Source organism: Belonocnema kinseyi, chromosome 6 (genome assembly GCF_010883055.1).
Source record: "Belonocnema kinseyi isolate 2016_QV_RU_SX_M_011 chromosome 6, B_treatae_v1, whole genome shotgun sequence".
Taxonomy (NCBI): Eukaryota; Metazoa; Arthropoda; class Insecta; order Hymenoptera; family Cynipidae; genus Belonocnema; species Belonocnema kinseyi.
Window position 1 is genome coordinate 145,257,776 of NC_046662.1, and position 11,874 is coordinate 145,269,649.

The window sequence follows — 11,874 nt, forward strand, 5'->3', positions numbered from 1 at the left end:
AGTAAGGTGAAAATTAGGTCGATTAACTCAATCTAAAAAGAAAATAGAACCAGAAAGCTGATAAACCATGAGCGATTATAGACTCCCAACGGCAGATAATTGATATTCTTACTACCAGACTGCGCTGGTACAACAAAAGTAATGCACGAAGGCAAAAAATCGAACCTTTCAGACAGTTAACAGAAGGTTCTATCTTGAACTGAGTGTAAAGCAAAATAACCAGCAAGACACTGGAGTCCCTAAATTGGAAGACCTGACTGAGTACTGGGCAGGTATTTGGAGAAAAATGACCAAATGAAATTTGGACGCTGCGTGGTTCAAACTGGAGAAAAACAAGGGCAAGCAATAGCCCTGAAATGCAGCTGATAAATATCACAGCTTGAAATGTTCCAGCAGTCTTAAAAAGGGCAAGTAACTGGAAAGCTCCAAGTCCGAATATGGTGCATAACTTCTGGTACAAACACCTGACGAGAGAGCATAATTCGTTAGCAAGGTATTTTCAGAAGACCATTTAACACCCAGATCTGATGCTAGGCTTTATGCTCCAGGGTACTACGTATATATTACCTAAAAAATGAGACGCTAAATATCCATATGAATTTCAACCGATAACCTGTCTTTCAACAATTTATAAATGTCTTGCAGCTATCATTGCAGATAAGGTATATTTTCATTGCGAAGAGAATGCCATTCTTACAGAAGAACAAAAAGTATGTTGTAAAAACTCGTGAGGCTGTAAAGATCTAGTCACTATAGACACTGTAGCCATGACTCAAGCTCGTAAGCATCAAAGGAACTTACACATGGCGTACATTTTTACAAGCAAGCGTTTCGTTCCGTGCCGTATGACTATTTGCTTGAAATCTTAAAACTTTACAAAATCTGCCCACGCATTATTGACTTTCTAAGTCGTGGGATGAGGCTCTGGGGTACAAGAATCAAGTATTTTGATCATAGGCAATCAAGGATAACTAGATCAATACCTATTACGACAGGTATATTTCAAGGAGAGTCCTGCAGTGTACTATGTTTCTGTGTAGCGTTGAACCCATTGAGCAAAACACTAAACAGCATGTTTCATGGGTTCAGAATACATGATAATGAGGATGTTCATCCAGTGACCCATCTTCTGTGCGTGGGTGACCTGAAGCTGTACGATAGTTCATACCAGAAACTGCAGCAAGTGATCGATGTCACAAAGCAGTTTTCCAATGATATCCACATGCAATTCATACTAGATAAATGCATAAAAGTGCATTTAACCACAGGGGAATTAGGGAGCGCAGAGTTATAGAATGAGTTCGAAAATGACATCGAGGCAATGACTGCGGGAGAGTCATATAAATATTTGAGTATTCTTGAATCTAAGAATACTCTGCATACGATAGTTAAGAAAAGACTAAAGGCTGTATTCACTACAAGACTCAGATTGATTATAAAGAGCTATCTCAACCCCGCAAAAAAATCAGTTCTATCAATACCTATGCCATTCCTATCCTCACAAGTTAAACAGTTGCGAGATTATTTTAATAGCAAACGAGATGTTGCGCTTTACAGCACCATCTGCAAAGCGGATCTTGACTACACGCCCTAGAATTTGTCCTCAGATGAGGCCTTAAATATAAAGACAGAAGCTATAGAGAAATTAGAAATACAATGGAGACAGAAAGCTATGCACGGCGAGCACCTCAAAAGAAAGAGTATATGCACAGACATATTGATATAGTGCGCATTATATCAATAATTTACCCTAAAAGTAGGACTTTTAAAAGAATGGATGCCTTTCTATAGGATAAAACACATCATTTCATCCGAGCCAATCGACCTGACGTCGTGATATGAAAAAAAAAGGTGGAATAGTCTACATCATCGACATTGCTTGTCTACTTAAAGGCATGTGATACTTACAGTTACCCCGGACTCTTTTTTGAGGGATAATAACAAAAAAATTATAGTGCTAAATAAAAATTTTATGCATATGCATTATTTTGAGGTTACGTCGTTTTTCATCTCTGCTTTTCCGATAATCTGGAAATTATTTATGAAATAACCTTTTTTGATTAACTGAAAAAGAGGTTAGTTCCGAGAGATCAGCCACTATATTTATTTGTAAGTCTAAAGTTTTTGGCCACAAATATTGTGTAGTTTTGAAATAACGCTCGGGTGAATTGTAAAACACATAACCACGAAATAAACACGCACATTGTCAGCAATATAAAAAATTTTTTGTTAAAAAAACACAAAAAAGTGTGTGGGGACGTCCGTTAGCATGTTTGCTATCATTTCCCAGATTTTGAAGGAAAAATATTTCTTATTCTAGGAAAAAGCCGGGGGAATCTAACACTGAAAAAATCGATACTATTTCCTAAGCGCTATGCAAATTAATCACATTTTGCTAAACTAAAACTTTTTTGAATTAACCTATAAAAAAAGTGTGTAAGGACGTCCGTTAGCATGTTCGCTATCATTTCCCAAATTTTTAAGACAAAATTTATATTATTCTAAAAAAAAGCCGGGGGAACCTAAAACTGGTAAAAACGACAATTTTCTAAGTATCACATGCCCTTATCCGAAATTCGCAGTCAACGTATACAACCAAGATCCATAATGGAGGAATAAAAAGACCATATGGAGGAATGTGAATTATGTATCTATTTATCCTATTGTGATTTCGGCTACAGGCAATGGGGATGCAAGATGCACTGAACATCTTGAACGTTTAGGAGACAGGAGGGTATTGGCAGCTGCTCAAAAAGTGGTTTTATTAAACATCTGCCGCATTGCAAGAAACTTTCTGGACCATCAGGAAGAAAGCGACTAAAAACCTGTGGAGTGGCCGCCTTTGAAGTATTGCATCGATAAGGGACGAGTTCTAAACTACATCATGCTCATAGTTGTATACCTACAATATCATCGCATAAGGTTTCAAGCATCGTATTAAATTAACTTATAACATCCTCATCTCATCAGTCACTTTAATTATTCTGTAGCTTTGATGCAAAATTATGCGGTTAAGTTATTGTTAAGTTAAGTTATATGCGGTTAAGTCACCAGTTTAGCCCAGTGCCACACACAATGGGCATCAGCCGGATGGATGCCATGGTTCATTTGGGAGTGGCAATATGACCGAACCGATGGCAACACCTGACAATGATCAAACATAAAGCCCGTTTTAGCAAGCTCACCTGTGCTGATAGCCGAAAATGCCAACATAAGAAGTAGGAAATCAAATATCCAAAAAAGTATTTGAAAGGATGGCCAAGCTAGCTGAAGCTGATGGTGATTTCTGGAATCTGAACTGTGTAGTTTACGAGAACGCGGTCTTCCTGCATAACGACAATAGAAGTAATGATACTTCAGTACGCCTTCGTAAGACTCGCGAGTTTGTTGCACAGCATTCAGCTTAAAATTAAAACGTCGAGACGGCATGCATCAAATGTTCAGTGTGAGATTAGCTACATGAGATTAAACAAAAAGTTTACTACAAGAGTTAGGGCACTTGCTCGAACTTTACGGAAAGGAAATAACTCGCTGAACAAGTATAAACTGTAGACCACCAAGGGGCACTGAACGCAAAAAATAAAAGCTCTTCAAGAAGCTAACCAGTGCCATGAACAGCGAATAAAGTGTATTCAAGAAAATTCAACCTTTTCTACTCATTCTTCCCGCCTGTTCAATAAAGCGTCATGTGCCTTTGATAATCCGCCTGGTGGCAAGGAGATTTATGTATTCTGGGAACAAGTATATATAGATTGTTGCAACGTCCAGAGAAATAGGGTCCACCAATTACTACTGAAGAAATGAAGAAAGCCAGACAAAACCAACAACTTTTGGTGGAGTTAGTGAAAAGACGCACGGTACTGATCCCTAGGGTCGGAGATTTTTCAGGTCCAAAGAAATACCAGCCCATAGCTTGCTTAAACGCATCCTCAGACAGGATGGCGTAGATTGACTGCTGAAAGGTATTCTATAACATGAACCATAAGTTATTTATCAAGCTCCTTGAGTGCCTGAAGGTACTAGGCAGTCTGATAAGTCCCTGAAAAATGAAACACGGAGACATTTTTTTTGGCCAAAGTCGGTTTTATTTTTCAACATACTCTCCTTTTAGGTCAATACAGCGAGTCCAACGATTTTATAACTTTTTGATATCGTCCGAAAAGTACTCGATCGGAAGGTCTCCAAAATACGCCTCAGTTTCAGTTATGAGCTCCTCATTTCAGTACAAGCGCTTACCGGTGAGCCATCTCTTCAGGCTAGGGAGCAAGTAATAGTCGCTGGGGGCCAGGTCTGGTGAATACGGTGGCTAAGGAACCAATTCGAAGCCGATTTCATGCAATTTTGCTTGTGCAACTAAGCATGAATGAACAGGCGCATTGTCGTGATGATAAAGCGGTTTTTTCTTCTTCAAATGCGGTCGTTTTTCGGCGATTTCGATTTTCAATCGATCCAATAATGATGAATAGTATGCTCCGGTTATGGTTTTACCTTTTTCAAGATAGTCCACGAATATTATGCCATGTGCATCCCAAAATACGGAGGACATAACCTTTCCGACCCATTATTGCGTTTTTGAACGCTTCGGAGCACTTTGGCCCGGTGGAACCCACTGTTTTGCCTGTTGCGTTGACTCAGGAGTGTAGTAGTGGATCCAGGTTTCATCCATTGTTATGAATCGGCGCAAAAACTCGGTCGGCTTACGCGAAAATAATGCCAAATTCTGCTGGGATGTTGTCACACGAATTCGTTTTTGGTCCACTGTGAGCAAACGCGGCACCCATCGCGCGCAGAGCTTCTTCATGCCCAAAACTGAATGCACGATATTGCCCACACGTTCCAATGATATGCCTACAGCATTAATTACCTCTCTCAATTTCACTTTGGGATCATTCAACATCATATCATGGATTTTTTCGACATTTTCTGGTGTAGTAACCTCTTTTGGACGCCCAGATCGTTCAGCATCAACTGTGCTCGTACGGCCACAACGAAACTCGGTAAACCACTTATGAATCGTTCCAATTGACGGTGCAGAGTCTGGGTAATACTTATCCAGCTTCGCCTTGGTCTCGGATATCGTTTTCTTGCGCAGATAGTAGTGTTTGATCAAAACTCGAAACTCAGATTTTTCCATATTAAAAAAAAACTCGGAGGTTAGTCGCTTCTCAGTGCTGTAACTTGTAAATGCGTAAACATAAATGGCTGACGTTTTAATAGGCGTCATTTGAAGGATCAGGCTCGACGAAAATGGTTCACATTAGTGAATACTAATGCCATCTCTTAGAATTTTCAGGTACTTATCAGACTGCCTAGTACATCCAAAAATAGTGAGATATTAAAAAGAGCGTATGCCCTTGAGGTGGACAAGTTCTGTCATAATATCTTACAAAATACAAGTGACTACCAGCTTTGTACATATAAGAGGGGGTTCTTCCAAGGAGACTCTCTAAGTCCGATAATTTTCAACACCTTTCTCTTGCCTGTATTTATTGTCCTTCAAAGCAGGCGCCCGGGATACCCATGTGGCCTGCTAAACAGAAGAGAATTGAAGGTCATCTACCCTTTATACATAGACGTGCTTAAACTCTGCCGTTTCAAAAGAGGGCTTTAAAATTCGCGTGGCGGTAAACAGGTACACTAAAACAATTGACGTGAGATTTAGACTGGACAAGTGTGCCTGCGTCCATCTAGAAAAAGGAAGACTAGAAAACACACCATCGCGCAACGCTCAGAATCTTCAACTAATAGGTGGGAATACCATTCAACATAATGATAATGGAGAAACATGCATATCTTGGAATACAACAAGCTGAAACTTCAGATGTGCGTGTGTTCAAAACAGCCCTTGGAAAAAGGTATCGCCATATTCTCAGAAGCAACTTCACCGAATCATACGCAAGATGATAACAATCCATCAAAGTCATCATCCTAAATCTTCTGTACGTATAGTCCGGGAGTCAGCGACCATTTAGTTAGCGACCCACACACGTAAAATTATATCAAAAAAAAAAACTAATACCGCAAACTTTGTTAACATGTTTTTTATGTTATAAAGAATTAAAAAACGTATCCAACCGAATTTAGAATTGAGGATTATGCCCCAGCTTTTCACGCAAAGATGTGAAAAACATACGCTGGGTAAACTGATAATGCCAAAGCTGAAATTTGGTAAACTAATAATTAAGTGAATATGTTAAACGAAAAACATATCCAGCTTTAAATTTAAAGAGCGAAAAGTGTCCAGCTGTTGCAGTCAAAGCATTAGCATCTTTCACTGCATCAGCTGGGCACTTTCGCCCCACTAAATACAAAGTTGGATGTTTTTTTTTGTTTAAGGGGAGATTCTGGTTATAATTTTTCAAAAAATCAACAAACAAAAATTCTTCATATTTTGGTAGGAGATACTTCGAGAAATAGTGTAGGATTAATTTTAAAGGTCGACAAGATCGAGGACAATGATAAAAGAGGCCGAAGCAGTTACAGCGCTCGATATATCTTTCACGATAGGAAACTTTAAACTCGATTTTCTCGAAACTACATTTTTTGACACCTTCGCCAAATTTATTTAGAAACCAATGAACCGATTGACTTGAAATTTGGACGGCTCATTTTTCAAGTGTGTCTCTATCATGTGAACTACGACAATAAACAAATATTGTTATTTAACAAAGTTATGAACAATTTAACTTGCAAAAATGCGGTGAAAAAATTCAAAAGTCCGCCATTTTTTTTTATTCTGATTGTAGTTCACACGATTGTCAAAACTATACAGATTCTAAATCTTTTTCATTTCTTGATTTCGGGTCAACCGTTCCCAAAATATTTGAGTGAAAGCTGGAAACAATTACTTGAAAAGCTGGGGCATAATCCCCCATTTTAAATTCGGCTGGTTACGTTTCTTCACTTCTTTATAACATAAACAACATGTTAAAAAAGTTTCGGCTTTTCCGGTATTAGTTTTTTTAATTATTGTTTTACGTGTTTGGGAGGCTACCACAGCTACACCCCCGGAAGTGCGCCAGCTGGAGGTCCATTCACTTTCTAGTGATATCAAATAAAGCTAACAAAACATTTGCAGCTTTTGTGGTTTTGGTCACTAAGAAAGGTCGCTGGCTCCCGGGCTACTAGTATATGCCTCCCTTCAAATAAAGGGTGTAGTGGTTTTCTGAGTTTAGAGTGTGCGCATCGAAAAACGGTTGTAGCTACATACTAACATTTTAACTGTAACATACTAAAAAGCCCCTTCATGGTAGATTCTACAGCATTGTACGTAGAGAAGAGCTATCGATAGGTATGTCTAACATGTTGCTCAAATCTGCTGAATTGAGAATGGAGACTGAGGAATTTATTTTTGCCTGTCAAGGCGGCGTTATGGACACCTTAATTTACCGCGACCATATAATGAATATACCTGTGGGCGATAAAAACTACCGAGCGTTCAAGCTAGAGGCAGAAACATTTGGACATATTTTCAGTGGATGCTCAAAATATACATGCTAGGGTTACATAGAAAGACACAATGCGGCTCTAAAAGTGTTATATTACCATCTTTGACACTTCTATTCTGTTGAACTAATGCCTATATTTCCATACGTCCAGAGGGAATTCGAGTCCTTTGTGGAGAATGATCAATGCAAGATCTACTAGAATTTTTCATTCTCTGCCACTCAGCGTATCAGTGCTATAAGAGCCTGATATTGTACTCCAAGATCTGAAGACCAATATAATTTATGTGATTGAATTCTTGGCACCAGGCGTTGGTAATATCACAGGAAAGGAGGAAGAAAAACCGAGTGCAATATCAAGCTCTTCGTTTTAAACTGAGTAGGCTGTACCAAGTGTACAAAGTATGTCTGTTATTTCTCATAATCGGCAGCCTTGGAGGTATTAAACCTTTATTTCTTAGCCAACCCAACAAAATGCCGGCTTCCTAACGTCAGGATGAGTCCATCGCGAACCAGATGCGAAGGCTGTTCTTCTAGGATCAATTCATCTGGCCCATCAACCCTTTTTCTCATTGAATTATACAAAGGTTGGTAGCTGTAAAAAAGTATCCAGAGCTGTAACCTTCATCTCCAACTGCGTCGCCTGCCGCGTCATTTTGTCCGCGGCTAGAAACTGGCCTCTTAGGAACATTGTTGTACGAAGTCGCTTGCGTAAACTGCCTGTTCTTGCTTTTAGATTGGTTGCTTTAAGAAACCGTGGTCGTAGCTTCTGGAGCCTACAACTTCTCATAAACAAAATTGTTAAAAAACACTATCCTTATGCATGCCCCCGTTTTTTACTCTTCGGTTAGGCAGACAGGGTATTAAGAAAAGAAGGACTGCTGTAAAAGAAGTAGGAACATAATATAGATTTTAGCTTGAATATTAATTGTGAGAAAGTTTTATGGTTACATTTTTAATTATCGCATCAAAACACATTGTTTTAGGAGATGTAAAAACAGCGGGAATATGAGCTATCTTGAATTTCACAACAGCATTTTTTAGAAACAATATACGATTTGTTTTTAGTTTCAAGTACAGAATTTATTTTTAACCTTTTTTCAACAATTCTGTAATGTTGCATGCAAATTAGTCAGTTATTGACCGATATATCCAATAGAAGTTCAAATTATAACCTATATTTAAAAAGAGTTATGTCTATATTTTAATCCTATTCAAAGTTCTGGTTGTTCATAAAGGTCAGAGAAATATTTACAAACATATATAAGTATTATTTTTTCTGCACGCATACGACTAAAAGTAACTTTATTTTATCTGTATAGGTTTATCAGATCCAACTGTAAACTTCGTGATGGAGACAAGCGAGACCTCTATTGATCTTACTGCTGAAGAATTGAAAAAAAGTTTTCAGTATATTCTATTTAATTTAAGAAAAGGCTCAAAAAGTAAAAATCCAGCCTGCCATTTGCGAGTTTTCTACAAGGCGGACGATTCTCGAGTGGTCCAGTTAATCCTGAATGCCCTCGCTTACTTTTCAAAAGAAAATATAGTAATTACTATTATTCCTACAATGAACCTATGTAATCTCAATACGTTCATATCAGTGTGTGGGGTCCGCCATGAATAAACTGTGTTAATGATACATCCCCGTATGCATACCTGAAAAATCTCCTTAATGATGCTGGACGAACATAGTGGCGGGGTGGTGTGTAGTACGAGGCAAAATATTTATTGACAACTATTTTGTTTCTACTATGCTTGTAATTTGCAAGATAATTTTGAAAATGTCATAAAGTTTTGAAATAGTTGTATTTTGTTTAACTATACGTAATTGTACTTTTTGTAATTTGTGAACATTTTTTAACTTTATATCGTATAATTATTTTTATCAGAACCAGAAGGTACCGCAAAATAAATAAAAATTCGAATAATAATTCTTGCTAATTTTTAAAAAGATACTATATCATACTATGAAATGAACTATTATTATTATTATTATTATAAAAACATAGGCTTCAAATATTTTACGTAAGGTATTCATTAAAAATATCTAGTATCTTTCGGGGTAAGCGCAAACTCGTTTGGTTCTAGCCACGTCACACTACTGAGGAATAAGGAATTTATATGGTAAAGGTAAGTGAAGTATGTATTGGAGAAAAGATAGACTTTACTTCAATCCAGTGAGGATTGAAATACACGAGGCCTGAAATTTTCCAAGACGTCACTTGTATTCTCTTTTTGATCAAATAATCTTTTTCAGAAATTTATGGCTTTTGGAATATTAAAGAGGCTAAAAGTTTATAGGACTACCATTGTTCGAGCAACAATGAGTAGTATATGACCACTGTCCCGACAGCCATCTGCAGAAGTCTCTTTACCGGAACTATACCACAACTTTCCTGAAGAATATAAGAAAAGTTTTTTGAAAATTACCAAAATTTATGCCACAATCTTTTACCATAGGTGACTCCTCCGGCAGACCATGGTTGTACAACATGAAATTCATCTCTCCGATGCTACCCCGTTCCGACGGCTGCCTAGACGCTACTCAGAAGGGGAACGAAAATGGCTCGACATAGAGGTCCGCAATATACTAGCCGGCGCTACGATCGAACCACCTCACCATATAGTTCAGCCATCGTATTCGCCTGGGAAAAGGACGGTGATTATCGCTTCTGCATAGACTACAGAAGAATCAACAAACAGATCATAAATGCCCCTGAATATCTGCCTAGCATTCATGAAATCCTTAAGGACCTTGGTTGCGCAAAAGTCTTCACAACACGGGAACTAAAAAGCGGCTACTTGCAAATTCCTCTAGCCCCAGAAGCCTTGAGATACACGGCCTTGAGAAACCCTAGTGGAGGGCAGTATCAATTTAGGATCATACCATTTGGCTTAAAGAACGCCCTCGGAACCTTTCAGAACTTGATGCAAAATGTGCTCACAGACCACTGTGAGCAGATCACCATCGCTTACTTAGATGACATCATAGTATATGCGGAAGATTAGGAACAGCACCTCCTTCACCTGTCCCTCGTATTCGAAAGGAACGAACGCGACGAATGAGCGTGCTCACCTCAGAAGTGCCAACTGGGACAAAACAGCCTGCCGTATCTAGGACATGTCGTCACTTCCCGGGGAAACTTACCTTAGCCTAAACACCCTTAGGCCATGTTCGACGCATAATCACCTCGAATGCGGTAAGGTCTCCAATCACTTGTAGGGACCATGAACGGGCTTCACCAACGACCTCGCTCAGAACGCACGCCTTAGCAATGTCTCCAGAACGTGAGATTTTTCGGCCCTACCACGTTGCCATCTGGGAGAAACACATTCCAACGTAGCGTGTCGGTGAGTCGGCTCTGCTACATGTTGTGTTGGCCAGCCTCCTGTACATCCGAAAATGCACGAGCACAAACCCGAGTCCCCCCGACTTCACGATTCGTTTTCGGTGGCTAACTGGCTGAATTTCGCAGTGAGTCAAGAGAATGAAAGTTCATGCAATTTTACTGTTCTATAATTTTAGAAAAAAATCAGGAAATTTATTCTTATTACGCCTTCTTGCGCAATTTTGTTGCACAATTTTTTAAAAATTTCTATTGGTTTAAAAAATGTCCTTTTAAATGTGCGTACGTTTAACAAATATTCAGGAATTTCGAAACATTTCGAAAACAATTAAAACTTGTAAAGATTTTTTTTTTAAATTGTTTAAGGTTTCACGAAAATGAAAAAATTCTTTTAGGTTTCTACGAATAATTGATATCATTTTTTTTGAATTAATTAAAAAAAATTTCAATAAATTTTAAATTATGTTTAAAATTGTCAATGAAGAATCTGAAGATATTAAGGCAACCTTTTTCATTTTGCCGAATTTCAAAGAATATCATAAACAATTTGAATAGCTTTTAATGATTAGAAGGCAGAGAAGCTCCGACAAGATTAGAAACAGAACTTTCTCAAGATTGGCGGAAAAATTTTTAATGACTTTTTATTTTTAAAAACGTACTTTAAGAGAATATTAAAAAGGTTTTTAAATATATGAAAGGCATTCCCAAAATTTAAAAAAACTGTAAAAAATTTTAAAACAAAATGTTTCAATTTGATAAGATTATAATAAATAAATATCGAGTAAAATTTAAGTTAGAAAGTTAGATTTTTAAAAAATTCAAACATAAGCTTTAGAAGCTTTATAGGAAATTCTAAAGATTTCAAGAAGGTAAAAATATTTTTCTTAAAATTTCTGGGAAAAATTTAGAAAAGTCAGCTTTTTTCATCTTGAATTAAGGAACATAGTTCTTACTGGACATTCTTGTGCAATTTTTTTACACAATTTTTTAAAGTATATGTTGATCTTAAAAATTTGCTTTCAAATTTGAGTAAGCTTAAGAGGTATTCAGAAATTTCGAAAGGATTCGAAAATAATTAT

At 37.6% G+C, this 11,874-nt stretch overlaps 1 protein-coding gene across 4 annotated transcripts in view; it reads left to right on the forward strand.

The window, feature by feature from the left end:
- Positions 1 to 9,375, forward strand: part of LOC117175653 (diphthine--ammonia ligase) — a 266,248-nt gene extending 256,873 nt beyond the window's left edge. For all 4 annotated transcript variants that reach the window (XM_033365366.1, XM_033365368.1, XM_033365370.1 and 1 more), the window contains one exon: positions 8,768 to 9,375. In XM_033365366.1, coding sequence (XP_033221257.1) covers positions 8,768 to 9,072 — 305 coding nt within the window. In that variant the 3' untranslated portion in view covers positions 9,073 to 9,375. The remainder of the gene's footprint in view (positions 1 to 8,767) is intronic.
- The last annotated feature ends 2,499 nt before the right edge of the window (positions 9,376 to 11,874 follow it).